General features: G+C 55.5%; 1 protein-coding gene across 1 annotated transcript; it reads left to right on the top strand.

Annotated features, from left to right (window-relative positions):
- Positions 1-459: 459 nt before the first annotated feature.
- Positions 460-2622, top strand: CDRT4 (CMT1A duplicated region transcript 4). The gene is made up of 2 exons (XM_057715678.1): positions 460-499; positions 2177-2622. The coding sequence occupies exons 1-2, from the start codon at positions 460-462 to the stop codon at positions 2620-2622; spliced, it is 486 nt and encodes a 161-aa protein (XP_057571661.1).
- The last annotated feature ends 18504 nt before the right edge of the window (positions 2623-21126 follow it).

The raw sequence follows: 21126 nt of genomic DNA on the forward strand, positions 1-21126 counted from the left end.
GGGCCCGAGGTTGACTCCTGGCCACTTCCCATCTCTGCCCGGCCCCCCACGCTCATGCCAGGCTGAGGGTGCAGCCCAAGGGCAGGAACTCGGCCCACCTGCACTAACCTGCCCACACGGGGTCCGGTGGAAAAGAAGTGGGGACGTTTCTTTCTTCACCTTTTCCTCGGTCCAGCCTCCGCACAGCCCCCAGGCCAGCCCTGCACTGGGTCCGCGAAAACTGGCAGTCAGAAGGCGGAGGCCTGGAGGCAGCCTGTCCTCCGGCCTGTGCGGGGCTCAGCCCATCTCCCCAGCTCCTGGAGGCTCTTCCCCTCCTCTGAGCCCCAGGAGAGACCCTTGAGCTCAGGACCCCAGAGAGGCCGCTCAGCTCTTTGTTCCATGTCTCTCCGCGGTGGCCCTGCCCAACAGCTGTGTTTCTCCAAAGGTATCCAGGCCTTCGATGTGAAGAACTCTGTGAAAATGGAGAGGATTGATACAAGAAAGATGAAGGTGGAGGAAGGTAGGGCTCAGGCCTTCACGGCGAGGGCTCTTGCGGCGGGGCTGGCGGAGGTTGGAGGATGGGGAGGTGGGCCTGGGGTGGCTGCTCTTGTTGCGCTGGTCCAGAGGGTATGGCGAGTTGGAGAGACGGAAGGGGGCAGTTTTCCTCCAGGCAGCTCCCCTCTGCCACGGTACGAGCAGATGCCTTAACCCGCAGGACCCTGGAGCTTTGCACTTGCTTCGGGAGACAAGGATGGACAGTCGAATCTGGGCTTGGAAGCATCGATGCGCTTCTCCTAGTGAGAGGTGTCGTCACACGTCTTATCTCCCGCAGGCAGAGTGATACCCTTGCAGGGACATGGAACCTTCCACGACGTTCTCTCCCGGCAGCTCCGTCCCCAGATGAGCTCCGGCTCCGCAAGGGAGCCTGGAAATCTGCATCTTCCCGTGATTTATAGTGTTTTTCCCTGAGTTCAGGCTGGAGACGGCAAGATAAAACTTTTAATTCCCCTGCCTCTCCAATTTGTATCAAAAGGACCAAAGAAATATAAAATTAGGGGACGCATGCCCCACTTGAGGGAGCCAGGGAAGGCAGCAGCTGCAGGAGAGAAGCTGTAAGGCATTTCTGCCTCAAAGGGAAGAAAGAAGGCCTGCCCTGCGCGTGACTTGGGATCCACAGAGGAACAGGCTGCTTCGTGAACTGATGGGTGGACTTTCTAGGAAAGCACCCCTACCCCAAACACCCAAACCTTCTGGCCAGCACCTAGAGTGAAAAGCTTATGGAGTCTTGAGCCTGCTAGACTTGAGTTCAAACCTGCCCTTTGCTAGCTGTGCAAGCTGGTCGGCCTTGGCGTCATCCCCTGTTAAATGGGGATAACACCTGTTATAAGGTGTAACCGGTTAAATGAAGAAGGCAGTGAGACACAGCCAGAATGTTCACAGCTGCCACTTCCTAATTGCCTGGTAACAAATTACGCTTTACGTAAATTGTTTCCTTTAATCCACAGGAAAGCTCTGTGAAGGTCCTCTTTTTCTGATCACCATTTTACACACAAGGCAGCTGGAGTTTAGGAGGGTCAGAGGCTCGCTCAAGGTTCACAGCTAAGAAAGGGGTGGAGGAGGAATTGGTGCTCAGGTTGTCCGAGTGCAAAGCCCGTGCTTTCAAGCTCTGAGCTTCGCTGCTCCAAGTCCTTGTCAAATGTTACTGTATTTCATCCTTCCCATGGCCTTACAGTAACCATTTTTATTGGTGAAATAACAGAGATTCAGAGGTTAAACAATTTGATGTTTGCAAAGATCTGAAACCAAGCCTGCTTGACTCCAAGCTCCCCGCTCTTCACCATCACGTCATCCTTTAATGAATACACTCCATGGAATGTCATTCTGTCTCCCAACTTTGAATTTTTTAAAAAATGTTTGGCCGCACCCCGCAGCATGTGGGATCTTAGTTCCCTGACCAGGGATCGAACCTGCGTCCCCTGCAGTGGAAACACCGAGTCCTAACCACTGGGCCGCCAGGGAAGTCCATATCTCCCAACTTTGGACTAGATTTTACCCCCACTGCATACAGCGGGTGGAAGGGCTATCGTGCCCGATGGGGGGAAATCCAAAATGTGGTTCCAATACCCTGCGACCCGTAATGAATGGAATCCTTGGCTTTGAGAGCCTCTAAATTGCCTGTATTTCTCCTTGCTGGCAGAACTGACAGAAAACATCGGGCTGCCCGTGAATCTGCTGGAGAAACATGACCCGTGGCCCGCCTACGTCACGTACACATCCCCGATGGTGAGACGGCTGATTGAGAAGAGCAAGGCCCGGGAGCTGGAGTGCCGGCAAACGGCCGAGGAGAGCCGGCGGCCGAGCCGGCAGGGCAAGCCCCCCAGTGGCATCCAGCTGAAAAGGAGGAAGTCCTCCAAGTCCTCGGGCAACACGCCGTTCAAGGACCACACGCTCTCGCTGTGGGGCCCTTTCTCCGTCTCGGCCGTGGGTGCCCCCGTGGTTCTAGAGCCCACCCACTTCCACACAGATTCCAGGGCGAGTCCCACCGCCACCTGCAACAAGATCATCTTCTCCAGGAAGCCGGTGACAAGGAGGCTTCCATACGGCTCGCTGCTGGCCAGCAGGGAGAAACGCCCCCACGTCTAACGCGGCGTCCCCGCAGCTGCCCCCCCAGGCTTGTTCAGCAATGAAGCGCCATTTGCCACACATTCCACAACGGCCTGTGCGTTGGAACCTGCCCCTGCTTGGGCAGAGGTTGGCTGAGACCAACCAGATGGAATGTGGGCCATGGGGTGGGGGGAGGGGCACCCCCCTGGCAGCTCAGTCAGGTGGGGTGGGAAGCCCCCGGCTCTAGTTCCCGCCATAGGACCCAACTCGGGGTGAATCAGTCCTGGTCCAGGCAGGAGAAAGAAATCACAGCAGAGATATTTAATAGAAAGGACTTCTAACCAGGTGACTGAAAAGGCAGGAAGAGGATACCGAGGTGTGGATGGAGGGGGCGCCCGCGGGAAGCAGGCTGGGGGAAAAGAGACGGTGTAAACTCAGTAAGAGTTAGTCCCTCGGAGGAGGGCAGGTGGGCTGCATCCCAGATTTCTGCACCTCGGATCTCAGAAGCCGGTGTCCTGAGCTTGGAGGGACCCCTGTGGGGGCAGCACCCCTGCCTCTGAGGAGGAGGAGCTGTTTGAGGGATGGATGCCCCGAGGTTGGTGCTGCGAGCTTTGGGAAAACCAAAACGGGACTCCGAGGTTTCTGGAAGGAGCTGACACTGCCCAAGTGAACGTGAATTGCTGGGGGAAGCAGAAAGGGACAGGAAGCCAACGGAGGTAAACAGGAAGCAAACAGGAAGCAAATCGGAGTGGGTTCCTTCCTCTTCCTCCAGCCTGGCAGCTGCCTGTGGCTCCCCCGATGGGCAGAGCTGCACCCGGAGGGGAGCAGGAATGTGGTCTGCAGGACCCCAAACCCTGCCTCCCAAAGCAGAGTGTGACAGGATGGACGTGGGGCCAAGGGAAGCTGAGCTCAGGGACCTGCCCCACGGGGTTCTGAGCCATTCCACCTGCTGCCCCACTGGGCACCCGAACCTGGTATTGGGATGTTTTTCCCTTGGAGGGTTTACAAGGTGGCAGTGGGGGCCTGGGTGTCCCCCGCTGAGAAATGGAGGATTTTTCTCCCCTGAGCTTCTTTAAGGCTTGTGGGGCAGAGATGGCAGGGGGAGACGTGCCCGGCTGGGCCCAGCTATGCTTTGTCAGACGCAGCCGGAGTTGGTCCGCCCGTGCTCTGAGCTGTTCCCAACTGGCCTCAAAGCAAACGATGCTGTACTCAGTCCAGATGCAGACACACTTTGTCTTTAGACAAAGAGGATCCAGTTAGGACAGGCAGACCACCCAGTCTCGGGCTTGGGGCTTGTCTGCTGAGCATGTCTTCGTTGGTAGCATCTCTCTTCTTTGCCCTCACCTGAGTCTCTGTGCCTATATTTGTGGAGCAGTTAATACCCACCCTGCTTCCCTCACAGAGACGGACGTAGAGGGTGCGATGTGCCAGTTGCTGGAAGAGGCTGAATGTGCACGGCAATCGCGTTCTCTCCATCCAGGGGTCTTACAGAGACGTTCGGGGCTCTCCTCCGGCTGCTGCGCGTTGTGTAGGAGCTGCACGCGTTAGGAGCTCCAGACCACTCCCGTGTTCCCAGCTCTCGGCCAGAGTGAATTCTCACGGTGGAGAGTAGGTGATTTCCAGGGAGTCTGAGTGACTATATTTAGGTCCGCAGAACATTTCTAGACATGGAGACAGGTGTTAAATTCCCAAGAAGAATTTTTCTCTCTTCTACCCTTTTATGGGAGTTTATAGCCAGAGTATATTTGGGAGGCTGTGGGTTATAGATCTTCTTTGTGTGCGTGTTTCTGGGGATTCGGGATAATTTTCAATTATTTTGAAGGTAGTGACATAGTTTTTTGGTTTCCTTGGGTTTGTTGTTGTTTTTAACTTTCTAGGTGTTTAATAGTTTTTACACGCATATACTTCCTAAATTAAAGTGGTTGTTTGGTAGGTGGTGTTGTTCGGATTAACGTCATTCGCAGCCTGTTGTGCCCGCACACGCAGTAGGCCAGGGCCGCCGAACCCCACACTGTGAAGCGGCTTGTACCTGTGGCCCAGGTCCGGGCGCAGTGCCTCCTGAGGCCGTTTTCGAGAAAGAAAACATCTTAATTCCTTTGAAAGAGGGGAGTCTGTTCAAGGCCAAGCTGGGTTTGCAGGTCAGGCCACTTTGAGGACTTGACCAGCCTTGACTGCGTTGGCGTGAGGACCGAGGCGGCTGCGGGGAAGCGGTTCTCCCCGGGAAGCCGCCCGTGGACAGAGCAGCTGGACGGCGATGGACCCCGGTCCTTGGGGAGGAGGGTGACCCTGGGGCACCGCAGAGGCTGTCGCTGAGAGTCGTCTCCAGGCCCAGACGTCCGAGTGCGTGGAGGCGGAGGCCTGGGAGCCGAGCTCTTGGAGACTCTCGCGGAAACCCTGGGGGGCCCTGCAACATCGACGGAAGCTGGGGGAGAGACTGCTCCTCCCTGTCACGAGGCGCCAGTGTGCAGGGCCCCCTGCCCTAGGTGTGGGCACGAAGCCACGGGTCTGCTAGAGCCTGGCGGATGCTCAGCGGCCTGGCTTTGCTCGCAAGAAGCTGGAAGACACGCCCCCTGGTGCTCCCGGGGCAGGCGAGGAGCCTTCCAGCAGCCTGGAGTCGGCCCAGCAGGCGGGGCTCAGCGCGGAACGTGGAGACTTCTGAGTGTCACCTCAGCTGCCTTCCAAGCCCGGGGCCTGGGGGAGCTCAGGTTCCTCTGGACATGCTGAACGCCATCCCTGTTGGTCCACGGCCCACAGCCGCCTCTTCTTTATCTCCTCAGCATCTGGAATGTTCTGTTTGGCAGGAGAGCCGTTTCAAGTCGTCTCCCTGCTCTGGTCGGTTTATGAAACACCAGAATCTGTGTGGCTCTGTAACTAAGGCCCCGTCTGACACATACTGAGGAGCTATTTTTGAGCAAATTCAATGGTCTTTGCCCGTTTGCAGATTTCGTGGTGGTTGTTTAAACGGTTGACGTTTCCACCGTGGCTGAGCCTGTCGTCATCTGCGCTCTGGGGCGGGGGGGGGGGGGGGGGGGCGGGGAGCGGGCACGGCGGGGGCTGTAAGGCCCATCTCGCAGCTCCTGGAGCGCACCTTGTAGGGGATTCGGCTGCTTGACGGATGAGCGGCTGCAGGAAGGTCCCTGGGGAGATGACCGAGTGAACAAGCCTTGGTGTGTGCCGGCCAGGTGCTTGGGGCTGGCCTGGCAGTCCTCCCGCTGGAGAGGGAGGCCAGGCTGGGGCTAAACCCAGGGCCTGGGGGAGCTGTGGACTGGATTGACAGCACCTGTGATCCGCTACTCCTCCTCTTCCTTTCGTGGGCCCGAGGTCCTTACATAGGAGGTGCAAATACCCCGCAGTCCCCTTAGTCTTTTCTTAGGACAGGGATAAAAAAATGGATACCTCCAGGTAGGGATTTGGACCCTCGGGGGAGAGGGGGGGCCTGGAGGTAGTGGAGACGTCACACTGAGCAGGGGATGCAGCATGGAAACTCCAGCCAGGCCCCGTGTCCCTGGAGATAAAAACCAGCAGCAGGAGTCCCAGCCCTGCAGCCTTGCTCTGCGTGTCAACAGAGGTGGTAAAAAAGATCATGAAAGTGCTTTGTGGGCTGTGGGCTGGCCAGTGTGCCCATCCGGACCGCGTGGCCCTTTTCAGCTTTAGCCGAGTCATACATTCCTAGAAGCTTCGTAGAATCCCCACGCTTTGGAGCGCCGGGCACGTGTTCAGCACCCGCACGTGGTTATCGGGGCCAGATAAGACAGAATGAGGGCCGGAGGAGGGACGTGAACAGGGGCCTGGGGTTCACTGTGATCCAGTGTCGTCAGAGCCTGGACCGAAGCTCAGGCCTGGGTATATGTGTGTCAGATAATCAGGAAACCCTCCCTCTTCCTCCTGCACTGCCTCCTCCCCGCCCCCGTCTCTTACCAGGGACCCAAAGCCTCAGCAGCTACTTAGGCACTCGGAAATGACACCGCACTGGCCCAAACCAGTGGGCTGTGGCTCGGCCGTGCGCATGAGGGGTCCTCTGGGGCGTCGGGGGCGGGGGCGGGGGCAGGCAGGGCCGGCAAGGGGCACGGGAACACCCCAGCTTTAGGTGGAGCCCACCGCCCCCCCACATTCTGTGCCTTGGTCCCAGCCATGATCCGGTTTCCATGTGGGACCGGGGCGGGATGAACAGTCTCCTGAAAATGGCCTTGGACTTGGTGCCGAGACCCCCATCTCTTCTCCCAGCCTCTCTATTCCAGGGTAAATAAAAATTCCCACCCCACCCGAGGCCTTTCTAGGAGGGTCTCCTGCTGGCGCCCAGCAAGGCTCACGGCACCAACCCACTTCCTCTTCAGATCCAGTTGTCCGGCCGCCTGGAACCTGGCACTGTTTTGGGAGACAAGGCAGGTGAGGGTCCACAGCGTTCCAGGCGAGGCAGAGCCATTCCTGTGGGTCCCCCCGGTCGGGAGGGGATTTGTGGGGGGAGGAGCTGGTGGCAGAGAAAGTGATGCTGGAAGGGAGCTGGCCCAGGTGCCCCGCGCGCGCCAGGCCCCGCGCTCTTCCGTGTGTTCCCGCTCGTCCACGCCCCTCACTGCCCAGAGGCTTCTGTCTGCTTTCCTAGTGACGCTGCGGGAAGCGAGCCCCTCTGGGCCTGGAACCCAGGTCCTCAAGTCCAAGTCCAGGCTGCCTCCCCTGTGTCCAGGTCCCCTCCTCCCCCTCCCCCCTTCCCTTCCCCCTCGGTTTCATCACCGGCAGTCCTGCTGGCGTGGCCTCAGGAGCGAGGTGTGTCTGGCCTGCGACTGCTGACCTTCAGGGTCAGCCAAAGCTCCTGCTGTCGGGCAGAGGCTTCGCTACGAGCCCATCCTGCGTGGCCCATCACCCAAGGCCAAGTCACCGTCTGCCGCCAGGCCAGCAGAGCTCGGAAAGAGGGTCTGGAAGTGCCGTGAGGTCCGGACAAGGTCAGTCGTGCTCACGGTCATCTTCCCAGAGCGCAGCCCGCGGCCTGGCCCACGGCTGGAGCTCGGCCACTTACTGAGCAAATGATTTACAGCAGCAGGCCCTGACACCCGAAACAGAATGCCCGGCGAGGCAGTGCTTCCATTTGTAAGGTCCAGAGGCTGGAGAAACCACCTGGTCGGCTTGTGTAGAAAGTTTGAGGCAAGGAGCAGGCAGCTTTGCTGTCAAGTTCCTCCGAGTCCTGATAGTGTGATTCGAATAAAGGACCCAGTTGGTACCTGGGATGTGCCCTTCCTTGTAGGACATGGGACAGATAGGGGAGCAGGGAGCACAGTCGCCTACACTTTACGTCCAGTTGTTCTGTCCTTTGAAACGACCCATCCATGCCTCTCTGATGGAATTCTGAGTTAAGTATACGTAGTTTCTCCAGCCTCTCTCAGGAGGCAAACAGCTTCTCCCCTTCCCACGTTATGCGCTGGGTGCTGGCCTGTGCCGGGCACCCTGCCGGGCCCCCCCGCGAGCAGGGCAGATGCTCAGGCTTCCGTCTGGCGGTGCAGACACCAGAGGCTCGCCTTATCCAGGCACAGTCGGGAGGTGTGTGCCCGAGACGTGCAGGATTCTGTGAGGGCGTCCCTGTTTCGCATCCCTGGTGTGCCCTCCCCAGGCTCATGAGGAAGGACTTAGAGAAGGAGGCAGGATTAGCATCAGGACAGCTGCTCATAAAAAGGGGTGAGGTCATGGTGAAGTTTTGGCCACACTGAAGTTTAGTGGCCTGGTGAATTTTTTGAACTTAGCAAAGCTGCCTTCAGTGTGTGCTTGCCTGGCTGCGGTGTTTGTTTCTGTAGCACCATGGAGCTGTCCCCTGGCTCGGGCGAGCTCCAGGGCAAGGCCTCTCCCTCCTGCCAAACCCCTCTCTGTTCCCCCCCACCCCCACCAAAGTAACACAGAGGCAGAGCCCACATCTGCACGCCTCTCATCCCAGGACACTCATTTCCTGCCTTCCTGCCTGGAGGGCTGGATGGGCAGCTTCAAGGCAGGCCTCCAGTCCCTGCGCTGCCCCCACCAGATCCCGGGCGGAGGCCAGGCCCAAGCCCTCGGGATCTGGCCGCTGCCCTGCTCAGCCTCACCGCAACTGCCCCAGGTCTCGGAGCAAACAGACCAGTTCTGGCTTTCAATGCTTTCTACCAGCCTTTCTGGGTTTGGGGAGGCTCCTCTGTAGACCGGGGCAGGGGACGCGTTTCAACCCAGGGAGAGGGCGCTGTCCCCTGCTTCGCCTCCTCCCTCCCTTGGTCATGCCTGCAGAGCCCCTCCCTCCCTCCCTCTCCTTCCCTCCCTCCCTCTCTCCCTTTCCCTTCCTCCTTTCCATCTGATTTTCATTGTTTGTTGTTTTGTCATTGCAAAATAAAATGATGCTTGTTTTAAGTGACTCAGGCTCCCTGCAGTGTAAGTGACTGAGATGGCCTGGCTGCACAAACTTTAGAAGAAGCAGGTCCCTTTAATGCTCAGATCCGGGTCTGAGCCTCCATCCTGAGGCCCACTGGGGGCTCTCTGAGAAACTCTGAGGCATGCTTGTGTGGTCCACAAAACTGTCCCGCATGGCCCCCTGGCCATCGTCTTGCTTCAGAGCAGTTGCCCCAATGTCCCAGGTCACTGCTGTCCCACTTCTCCCCAACCCAGGCTTTGGCTCCCCCTGAATTTTTTGAGAGCACAGCTCTCCCAGGTTGTCCCATCAGCACGTCTGCCCTGAAGGCCTGGGGTGGCAGAAGCACAGCAGAGTAAATTACATTTCTACCAGAAGCGTCTACTTTGGGAGGCCCACGGCCTAAATCTGAGTGGTGTTCCCTGGTGAGGGCCAGCTCCACCTCCAACGTGGATCTCAGAGCATCTGCATTACCTCCGAATCCAGGGCTAGTTCCCCCTTAATCCTAGAGATATTGGAGCCACCTCCACCTTCCTTTCCCTGGTCAGTAGCCTCCCTCTTGATCACAGAATTGCCACAGGGATACCAAGTGGCCCATTTCTAAGAGGTGGTTTAGCTCTCCTGGCCTGGAGAAGACAATCACAGTATTCAACACAACACGGTGCAACTGGGGCTTCAGAACAGTAAGCACGGGCTTTTGTCTAGTTATGCCTTCTGATGTCCAAGGGTGGGGAGCTGCCGGCAGAACACATGCAACAGCAGCACCACCGCCCACTCCATCACCACCTCCATCATCACCACCACTGTCACCACCACCACCGTCACCACCACCATCACCGTCACCACCACCACCACCATCACCACCACCACCACCATCACCACCACCACCACCACCACTGTCACCACCACCATCACCACCACCACTGTCACCACCACCGTTGTCACCCCCACCACCATCACCACCACCATCACCGTCACCACCACCACCACCATGTCCACCACCACTATCACCACCAGCACCAGCACCATCATCACCACCACCGTCACCACCACCACCACTGTCACCGTCACCACCACCGTCACCACCACCACCATCACCGTCACCACCACCACCATCACCACCACCACCATCACCGTCACCATCACCACCACCACCACCGTCGTCACCACCACCATCACCTCCATCTACAGCTGTTACTACTACCATCACCAGCAACATAACATCACCACCACAACATCACCACCACTTTCACCTTCACCTCCGCCACCTGCAACTCCATCCTCAGCACCATCACCACTGAACAAATTTATCAAAGTGCAGCCCTTACTTATTTATTGAAAAATTACTAAACCAGCAAACACAGTCTCAATAAAAGGCCTATTTTATAAGTTATTCAGAGGAAGACAGATACTGTAGGATATCACTTGTAGGTAGCATCTATAAGCTGAGCTCAGAGAAACAGTAGAGCGGTGGTTACCAGGGGCTGGGGGTGGGGGGAACGGGGAGGTATTGGTCAAAGGGTAGAAACCTGCAGTTACAGGACGAATGGGCTCTCACGTACAGCATGCCGATTATAGCTAGTGATACCGTGTTACATATTTGAAGGAGGCCTGAAGAGCACATTCTGAGAAGCCCCAGTGTGCATGTGGGGAGGGGACTGAGGGTCCCACGTAGAGGCTGGGGAGGCGGGGTGAGCGTGGGTCACCTCAAGACACAAAACCAAAAGACAGGCTTTTTCCTAAGAATGACCGACAACCACTGCAGGCTTTTCGGCAGGGAAAGAGCGAGATATGTTAGCAGAGGCTAAACCCTGTTGGGATTGCTCTCTCCCTGGCCTCCCACCCTAGACATTATAGCTCAGCCTTCCATATGGGGAGATGAGGAAAAGTGGGATGTGAGGCCCGCCTCTGAGGAGCTCACGAGCGATGTAAAAGGCACATATAGGAATCGCACCCTCACGTGGGAGATGTCCGCTTCCGAGTCACCCATGTGACTCCACGCTGTCAACCTGAGGAGTTGTGCTTCCTTCCAGCAAAGCTGGGCCTGCTCGGAGCCTTCTGAGCTCCACTTTTTGGCCATCATTTTCTGAGTCAGTTCATGGGCTGTACCAACACCCAGTTGCTTTAGAACCACAGAATGAGGAAGGGTGTGGGAGGGTGGCTCCTTCAACCTCATCCAGTCATTCCAAAGATAAGGAGACAGAGGGTCCGAGAGGCCCAGTGATATGGTGGAGGATTTGAATGCAGTCCATCCAAGGCTTCCCGATCCACTGCTGATGCCTGTCATGGACCAGGGAGGGCGCCGCTCTGGTAGCTCAGAGCGGGCGGCTGGAATTCCTTCGGGAGGGCTCCTGCAAGAGCTGGGCTTGGAGAAGGAGAGTGACATGAACGGGGGTGGATGAGGGCGTGTGGCATCCCAGGTGCGCCCAAAAGTGGACTGCTATCTATAATCCCTTTTCTTAAAAAGGAAAAATGGCAAACTATAACTTTTCCCAAAGGTTTTGCTGAAACTTTTTTCCCCAGCCGAACACCGCAGGCAGGTGGTGTTTGCGTGCACGCCCTCACTCCGGGATGGTCCCCATCTCTCGTGCTCCGGGAAACTTGGGTTTTTCCAAACATCGCCAAGCCCACCTGGTTCCCTTCCATGGATTCCATCTTCAGTGGAATGAATTAAAGAGCAGCATCCTTTATGAAAGGCAGGGTGAAAAGTACCGGAGCGACAAACCATCACCAGTACTTTTAAAAGGCAAAATGGGCTCTGTGGCAGGTGGTCAACATCCCCTGCACTGCCCACACGGCAGGCACCAATCACTCTCCACCTGGAGCTTTCTCTCGATGCCCTGCAGGGGACAGGGTGTTAAGGTCCCTGGAGCTGCCCTCAGTAGAGCCAACAGGAGGTGGAGGACAAGCAGCCCAGCTTCCTCGCCCCTACGTTGGGCAGACAAATGAGCAAGTCCCACGCTGGTGGGAGCCTAGGGTACCCGGGTAGCCATCCGCTCAAGGACGCCTGGGACATCAGCCTCCTTTCCTCCTCCTCCCCACGTCTCCACCCCTCTGCCGGGTCTCCCGGGTTCACGTCCCCTGTAGACTCCTTCTTCTCGAATCCTCATCTCAGAGTCTGTGTTTGGGGAAGTCCGCCCAAGAGTCAGGCATGCGGTCCCTGGGTTATGCAGCCACCTGGGAATAAAGGAGTCCTTTTCCGGGGGAAGATTTTTATTTCATGTTTCACTCAGGGCAAAAGGGCTCTTTAAAAATGGAAAAAGCAATATGCATGGTCAAGAAACAAAAAAGATGTGCATGGAATATGATGGAAAATAATTCTCCGCCCACCCCCCACCGTACCTCTCCTGAGAGGTGACCACCACTGACGGGTACATGCATGGCCCTTGGGAAACGTTCTCCGTATGTTCTTAAAAACCTGAAGTCAGATCATGTCATATCTCCTCTTGCTAAGAAGCCAACGTCCTTCAAACAGCCAGCGAGCTCTTCTCCACTCCCCTCTGGACCTCTTCTCCACGTTCTCCATCGCACGGGCAGCTTCAGCCTCCTGGAACCCCGTCACACCACAGGCTCCCTTCTCAGGCTGCTGTACCTGCCTCCCTCCCGGCCCGAAGGCTCCTCCCCACCCACCTGCATAGCTCTCTCCCTCCGTCCTAAGATTCTTGGCTCAAGTACCCCTGCTCAGTGGAGCTTTTCTCTGAGAAGCTTGTTGACAGCTGCAGCCCGTCCCCTGCACCCCTCACGTCTCTTCGTTTTCTGCACATCACTGTCCACCTGGTGTCCCAGCCCACCATCTACCTGCTGCTTCCTGCTCTTCTCCCAGTAGGATATCAGCTCAGGAAAGCAGGGCGTCTGCCAGTCCTGTTCACCCCTGTGTCCCCAGCGCTTGGCACAGTTCCTGGGATGAGGTAGCTGCTTGGTAAAGCTTTGTTGATGAATGTACACGTGTGTGTACGCGTGCACACACACACACACACACACGTCATATGATACGCATTGTCCTGCCTGGAGCTTTTCCCACTTAGCCGTCTTGGAGGTTGTTTCTCTTGGAACACAGTCACTGCATCCTTTCCAGCAGCTGCAGAGGGTAAGGTCCCGTGAGTGTCTGTTATGAGCTTAGCTACTTAGCTGGGCTCCCCTTGGTGGACGTTTGGTGGTTTCTGGTTTTTAGCCAGAAACAGAGATGCTGTGTCCCGTGGCTCTGCTCGTACAAGGGGCACATCAGAACGAGGAGTTCCCGGGGTGTAGTTGGCACACGTCATTCTTATCTGGACCGAAACCACCAAATTGCCTTCGGAAAAGGTCGCATCTATTCACATTCCCCCCCCAGTTGTGAGACGGCCTGTTTCCCCACGTCCTAATCAACGCATGTGGCCGCAAACTTTTTGATCTTTGCAAACCTAATCTGTAAAAATGTTACAGATTTTAAGCTGCTTTTTCTTTCTTCTTTGCATTTGTTTACTTGCTGTTGCTATTTCTCTCTCTCTCTCTGTGAACCACGTGTTTGTATGTTTTATTAATTACAAATATTAAATTGTTGGCCTTTTAGTGGTGCCTCACAAGTCCTGTTTTTAAGCCCTTCAGTCCTTTGTTCATAATCCACCTTTCAAATATTTTCCCACCTTTTCATTTGAATTTTGATATCATTTTAGTATATACTTTTGGTATAGATAACATTTGAAATACTTACACAGTCAGTCTCATCAATATTTTTATTTATAGCTTCTGGGTTTTGTCTTAATTAGAAAAGCTTTTTCCTCTCCCAAGATTATATATAAAAAAAATTACCTCATGTTCCTTTCTGGTACTTTTACAGCTTTTCTGTGTGTGTATATATATATATATATATATATATACACACACACACACACTTTTTTTTTAACCTATAATTTATTTCAGTATAAAGACTTCAAGAACGATTCAGTTGAAATCGTCCCCTCTTGGTCAGGTTTTCCAACAACACTTATTGGCTAATCCATCTTTCCCTCAAGGATCGGAAAGTTGCCTTTCTTACACCTTAAATTATTCTCTGTTTTCCAGGCTCTCTGGGGACTTCCTGTTGATCTGTCTGTCTGTGACAGAATCAAACTGTTTTCATGACTGCAGCTTTAAAATCTGTTTTACAGTCTGATGAGAGTGAGCCCTGAGGGCCTTTCTGAAATTTTTTCTGATGGCCAGTGAGCCTCTTGGTGAGAAAGAAAGCAATTTTCAGGTAGTAAGATCGCCCTCTCTTCTCTTAGGTGAAGAGACTGCTGAGTGGAAGGCAGGCTCTTTGATCCTTTTAACTGACAAGCCCCGTTTCCTGCTAAAAGGTCGAACTCCAGAACAAGGTGACAGCAAGATAAAAGCTACCTGTGTTCCTTCATTTCCCCAGAGTGACAGCCTGCCTGCCACCGGAGGCACTGCGGGTGTGCTGGGGCTGGGGTGCCTCCCGCAGGTGTGGTGGGAAGCCTCCGAACTTGAATTTGCTAACTCGCGTGGTGGGCTGAAGGCACGCCTTTTCCACTTAGAAAAACGAACCAGAATAGAAGGTAAATGCAAATCAGAAAGAAATTCCTCCCTTGTCACCCTTGGAATATGACGGGTGCTGACGATGCTGTCAAATATTTAAGGAAACCGAAAGCATGGAGCATGGCGCCAAGGCCGCGGGGCCTCTGGGGGCCAGAGCCGGTGCAGAGCGGCCTTCCTCCGCCCGGGCTGCTCCCGCCACCGGTCCCCGGTCCGTGGGAGCTTGGTATGAAGTCAATGTTTGCAGTGGGTGAGGCGTGGGGAGCCAAACCAGATGCGTAGACATTTTTCCCTTCCCGGCTTCTTTCTCTTAGACTATTCCTGGCCCCCCAGAAACAGGCTTCCATTGTGCACGCCCGCCCCGGGCAGCCTGACCGCCCCAGGAGAGCGTGTGCGGGGCTCCGAGGAGCAGAGCTGGGCCTCCGGAGGAGCAACTGCAGGAGCTCCCCACCCGGTCCGACCCTGACCTCAGCTGGGTGCCTCCTGCGCTCCCCCCCCAACCCCAACCCCAACCCCTGCATCTGTCCTGCACAATCACCTGTACCTCCCGAGGTGCTCAGAGCCTCGCACTCACAGGCCCAGGGGAGCCCACCTGGGCCTCCCACCCAGGCAGACAGGCACCACGTACAGACGGGCTCACCCCTTTCCCGAGGACCACGCGGACGCGGATGGGGACGAGGGTCTGAGGTGGAGAAGGGTATGTGGGTGGAGGAGGCGCTGTGAGTTCAGGTCAGGGGGGAGGGGGTCCCCGGCGTCTGGTCGCACTCTGCAGAGTGCCTGCCCCCCACCTTCCGTGAGGGTCCAGCTCAGCCGACAGGTGCAAGAGAGGCTGGGCTCGTGCAGTGACGGCGACCACGAAGGCACACGGTCTGCCCTCCGCAAGCTGAAGAATCAGGAAAGCCCGTGGTGTGACTCAGTCCCAGCTAAAGGCCTGGGGACCGATGGCGTGAGGGCTGCTCTGAGTCCCAAAGCCCGAGAACCGGGAGCATCCGGGCCAGAGGGCAGGAGCGGGTGCGTGTCTCAGCTAAGCAGGGAGAGTGAATGCGCCCCGTCTCTGCCCTCTTGTTCTACGCAGGCCCTCAGCATGTTGCATGAGGCCCACCTGCGCAGGGGAGGGGGACCTTTCCTCCGTCTCCTCCAGAGACACCCTCACGACACCCAGAAATAATGTCTGACCCGCTCCCTGGGCCTCCCTTAGCCCAGCCCAACGGACGTACGAGATCCGCTGTCACAGCTCATCCCCAGGGAGGTCTGGTAAAGTGGGAGTTGGAGTCAAAACATAAATGGGCGGCATCGTCTCTTCAATAGATCAGCCGTCAGCGCAGGGCTCTCAGCTCCCACCGCACACGGGCTCACACGGCCGGCTCCCGCCAGCCACCTGATGGTTAGCGGCGGCACACGGCTGTCGAAAGGAGTAACTGGGGGACTTCCCTGGCCGTCCCGCGGTTAGGACTCTGCGCTTTCCCTGCCGAGGGCCTGGGTTCCATCCCTGGTTGGGGAGGTAAGATCCCACAAGCCACGTGGCATGGCCCCAAACCAAAACCAAAACAAAAAAATTCCAAGTAACTGAGATGATGTATGTAGTAATAGAGTCACCGTTGTGTTTGTTTACTTCCTACGTGCCAGGCACGGCTCTAAGTCACTTTGTGAGACTTCGTTCAATCCTCGCAAAACCCAAGGAGTAGGTATTTTTAATTGTTCCTATTTTTGTGGATAAATCACAGTGACATGCTAGGATTCAGTGAGCCTAAAGAAATGCCTAGCTCCTAGAAAACTCTCAGTAAATGTGGTAGCCGGAGCAGCCGCTGTACAGGCTCAGAAAAGCCAACAGTGCACGCCTCTTTCCAATGCCAAGTACAGCTGGCACCTTGTCAACTTCGTGACATTATGTTGGCAGCTTGAAATTGACCAGGGTGGGAGTATTTACACCACAGAAATAGCAGACACTACAAATCAGGACTTTTTTTTCCTTTTCCTTTCTGAAGAGCCCACTTCACCACCATGAGTACTAAGATTATAGTCCTATTGACCTAGAAATCATCTTAAACTTGGCCCCTAAAATCAATACACGGGAAGAGGGGACCCTCCCAGGTTTCTTCAATGGAGGAAACGTCTTCACAATACTGATAATAAATTTCAACCAGGGAACAGTGTTACTCCTCTGGGCTTCAGCCGTGGCAGCACGAACACACCTCAGGCGGGTCTGTGTTCAGGGGCTGATGCGGTGGGAAAGCCTGGGCTAGTTTGTCACCACCAGGGAAGGGCGTGTCACAGTGCCCCGCCTCCGTACTTTTCTGAATAGGTCCTTGAAATCAAACATGCTGGCTGGGAGCCCCATCCCTGCAGGAACTCAGGAAAGTCACTTGGGAAACCTGTTCTTTTCCATAAAGTAAGGGGATTTGATCTAGAAAGACCTCCAGAGGCCATCTGGCCCCTCGCTGCCACGTGAGCATGTTCTGTTCGCAGAAAGCTCTGAAGACCGTAAATCATCACCCAAGTGCAGTCACCGTGATTTTCATGATAACACAGCTCCTTATTTTAGCGTAAACCCAAGTGTGTGTTGCAAGGAATAAAGCTGACTTGGGGTTTGGTGCGATGGTTCATGAGAAGAAAGAGACAGACCGTGTGCTCCCCTCATCAGGCAATCAAACCGTCTCCAAGGTCGCCGGGGTGATCGGCCCTGTGCTGCCACCCGTCCTGCTGGTTTGCTGGGATCTGTTATCATTTCCCTGCCCCCTGCCCCCATAGATTATGAGGTTATTTGAGGGCAGGGCTCAAATTGTATTCGTTCCTTCATTCAGCAAGCATTCCTTGAAACCTATTATGTGCTTCAAAGGGGATTAAAGGGGGATGAGATGAAATTCTTCTGCTGGAGACTCACTGGGAGAAGCACGACAGAGAGAAAAGCGGTGGGAGGTGGCAGGAGAGAGGATGCGACGGGGTCCTGGCGGCTCAGGTGTAGCACAAGTCGAGATAAGGCAGGGTTAGTAGGGGGTGGCGACCGGGGGTTGGAAGATGCATGGGGTGGGGGGGACTTGGGACTCGCCGCGGCTGTGCTGTGGATAACGAGGCTGTATAGGAGAGACAGAGACCCCGTGCTCACAGCAGCTTTGATGCTCTTGGGGTAGTGAAAGGGGCCCCTGGGCCACGGCAGAAAGAGAAGACATGAGACTAGAGCTCTCTAAAGCCAAGATTGGGACTGACACACACACACTACTATATATAAAATATTAACAGAGAACTACTGAGGACCTACTGCATAGCACAGGGGACGCTACTCAATCCTCCGTAATGGCCTCTGTGGAAAAAGGATCTGAAAAAGAGTGGATAGATGTATCTGTATAACTGATTGGCTTTGCTGTATACCTGAAACTAACACAACATTGTAAATCAACTGTACTCCAATAAAAATTAAAAAAAAAAAAAAAAAGAATTCTCCAAAGCCGTGAGCAGCACATCCAAGTAGAGCCCAAGGCACTAGGGGCTGAGATGAGCTGATGGCCAGGCTGGAAGGAGCCCTGAAAGCTCAGGTCACCGCAGGCCCGTGGCTGAGCAGGGGGACAGATGGGGGTGGGGTGGGGACACCGTGTGCTGTGCCCCAACCCTCTGTCCGGGCAGGCTGCCCTGAGAGGCACATTCCGTGCCCTGAGGAGCTGGGTGCCTCCGGAGGGACCGCTGGCAGCTGGCCGCTCAGTTGCCCCACTTGGGATGTAACCGGAGGCCCTGGCATTCCCGAGCCCGGGGCCCTGGGCGTGCTCAGCAAGCCAGACACATGGGGAGCATCATTTCCCAGCCTCGCCTGCCCCGACGTGGATGCAGGCTCTGCAGACTAGGCGCCTCTGAGTGGTGCCCAGGTAGTCGAGCCCCTGCCAGGTGGGAGTGAGCTCCCTGTCCTGAGGGCAATCCAAAAATGCCGATCCACGGGGCAGTCCTGGGGGGGCTTCCTGCCTCGGACCAGCGCAGGGGTTCATGGAGATGAAGGTAGCTTCTGACGCTGAAATCCTATCCTTCTGTGCAAGTGCATTCGTCATGGCTGGAGGTATTTATAGACCCGAGGCCATAAAGAAAGTCCCGTCATGGGAGTGCGGGCGAGGCGGTCAGGAGCTCAGAAAGCCTCGCTGGGTTTCCAGACGGGCCCTTGCTCACCTTACACAGGACCTGTCAGCATCTGTGCCCCTCCCCCAACCACACAACAAGGACCCTCGTCCCCCCCTCGCTACCCCCAGCTCCAAGTCAGTGTTTGCCACTGAGACAGGAGGCCCCACTAGGCACTGGGAACAGAATTAAAGTGGACCCAGCACAGGCGGCCACCACGGCTGTCCTTCCGGCCCTCTGCGGGCTGCACCCCAGGCCCACACGTGAGACCGTTAAGTCAGGAAGCTGGCCCCTGCTTCTCAGGCAGCGCCCCTTTGAGGCAGGACCATGCAGCTCGTGGGAAGGGGCACAGCCCTGCAAGTTCAGCCCTTCCTTCCCCAGGAGGGGCTTCCACGGAGGCAGCCAGATCTGTAGAACATCTCGGTGCCCGTGGCCTCTTTGGGGAAGAAGAGCTGGTCCTCTCAGCTCTTCCAAGTTAAGCATTGATTAACTTGGAAGCGTTCATTTAGTACATTCAGGACCGGCCAAGAGCATCCCAGCCAAAGACTCTCTCCATCCAAATATGTCTCGTCTTTGACGGCTGGAGCATCTTCCTTAGGGACAGGTCTCCTCTCGAGTGAGAGTGTGTTTCCTGTTGTGTTGAAGACGCTCTTTCTTGTTGGGAATGAATTATAGATGCACGTAGCCGATGTGATTCAGAAAAGAGATCATAGGTGTGTTGAATATTTACATATATATTTTTATAAAGTTTAAAAATTTTTTTATTGAAATACAGTTGATTGACAATGTTGTCTTAATTTCTTCAGCACAGCACAGTGAATCAGTTTGCATATATATATATATATATATATATATATAGTTTCTCTTTATGGTTTGTCACAGGATACGGAATATAGTTCCCTGTGCTCTACAATAGGAGCTTCTTGTTGAATATTTAAATTTTGAATGATTTTATATGCATGGAGAACTCACTAGCTACATCAGTGGCATATATATATATACACATATTTACATATATTTTAATATATAAAATAATATAATATTATAAATAATATATTGATGTTATACATAAAACAATATATATTTATCTACTTTTTGTAATCACAGAGACCTTTCTTCCCATGAAATCGTGTCGGGGGAAAATCAAGCAGGTGAAAGCTGGGTGGTCTGCATGGAGGCGGGGAGGAGGCTGGGGCTGGGGGGAAGGGAGGGGCTCTGGAGCCTGGTGGGGCTCTCCCCCTCTTCCCTGCAGGAGGCTTGGCGCATCCCGGGAGCTCAGTGGGCAAACCACTAGGTTTAGGAAGCCCTACCATCGTGACTCCTCCAACACGTGATTTAGAACCTTTCCCAAAGCTAAGCTGCTAGTGCCAGGAGCTGGGCCGCCCCCCCATCCCCCACCCCCCACCAGCATCCACGCCGGGAATCCGGGTTTTAATGCCAACCTTTTGCTCCCCCAGCAGAACCAGGAGCCCCTCCTCCCACCTTGCCTCAGGCCAAACGTCTCTGTGCCCTTTGTCCAGGTGTCCACCCCGACCCCAGCCTTCACCCGGGGAGGCTGGGCTGTCCAAACGTGCCCCTGGCTCCCCAGTCCCTCCAGCCGCAGACCCCCCAGCGGGCATCTGCGGCAGGGGACCCAGGCTCAAGGAGCAGACCCGTCCTCACGAGAGCCCAGGAGCCCCTGAAGAAACGAGGCCACGCGTGTCCCAGGGCAGTGGACAGGCTGTTTGTCCAGCTCCTGAAGGTCCCCCACCCAAGGGATGAAGCTGTAATCTGCGGGCGTCAACACGTGAGAGCAGCTTCAGTCCCAACCAGGGGATCTGAGCCCACCTGTGAGGGCCTCCCCTCTCCTCAAACCCCCCTGAATGGACCAGGGAAACAGAAGCACAGGAAGAAGCCCAGGGCTAAGGACGGGAAGGGAGCGGTCAACATGCCGGAGTTCTGAGGAACGGACACCAAGGGCGGGAAGCCTGAGACAGCTTGGGGACATGAGGCTGTGGGGGGAGCAGGGCCGTGGGGCCCTTGGAGGATGAGAGGTTGAATAATGCCCCCACTCCAAATTTGTATGTCGAAGTCCTAACCCCTGGTCCGTCAGAATGTGACCTTATTTGGAAATAGGTATAGAAGTAGTCAAGTTAAAATAAGGTCATTGGGGGTGATCCAGTAAGTCTGGTGCCCTCGTAACAGGGGAATGTGGGGCCCAGAGGCTGAAGGTGCCCATTTACAAGCCAGGAGGTGTCCATGGAGCAGACCCCTCCCTCCCAGCCCTCGGAAGGAAGCAATTCCGATGCCACCCTGACCTTGGATTTCCAGCCCCCAGGATGGTGAGACAGCAAGTTTCTGCTGTTGAAGCTGCCCGGTCTGTGGTACTTTGTGACAACAGCCCTCGGAAACCAGTTCAGTGGGTGTGTGGCTCGCGCTGCGGTGTCGGGACCCTCTGCGCGGAGCCCTGACTCCAGCCGCCCCGGCTGCTCGGCAGAGACGGGCTCTTTCCCAATGCTTCTCGGGGCCCAATTTCATTTTCTCTGCCGCCAGGATGCCCAATCTAGCAGGACAGGAGGCTCCTGATGTGACAACGAACACATCCT

Source organism: Hippopotamus amphibius, chromosome 17 (genome assembly GCF_030028045.1).
Source record: "Hippopotamus amphibius kiboko isolate mHipAmp2 chromosome 17, mHipAmp2.hap2, whole genome shotgun sequence".
NCBI classification, from domain to species: Eukaryota; Metazoa; Chordata; class Mammalia; order Artiodactyla; family Hippopotamidae; genus Hippopotamus; species Hippopotamus amphibius.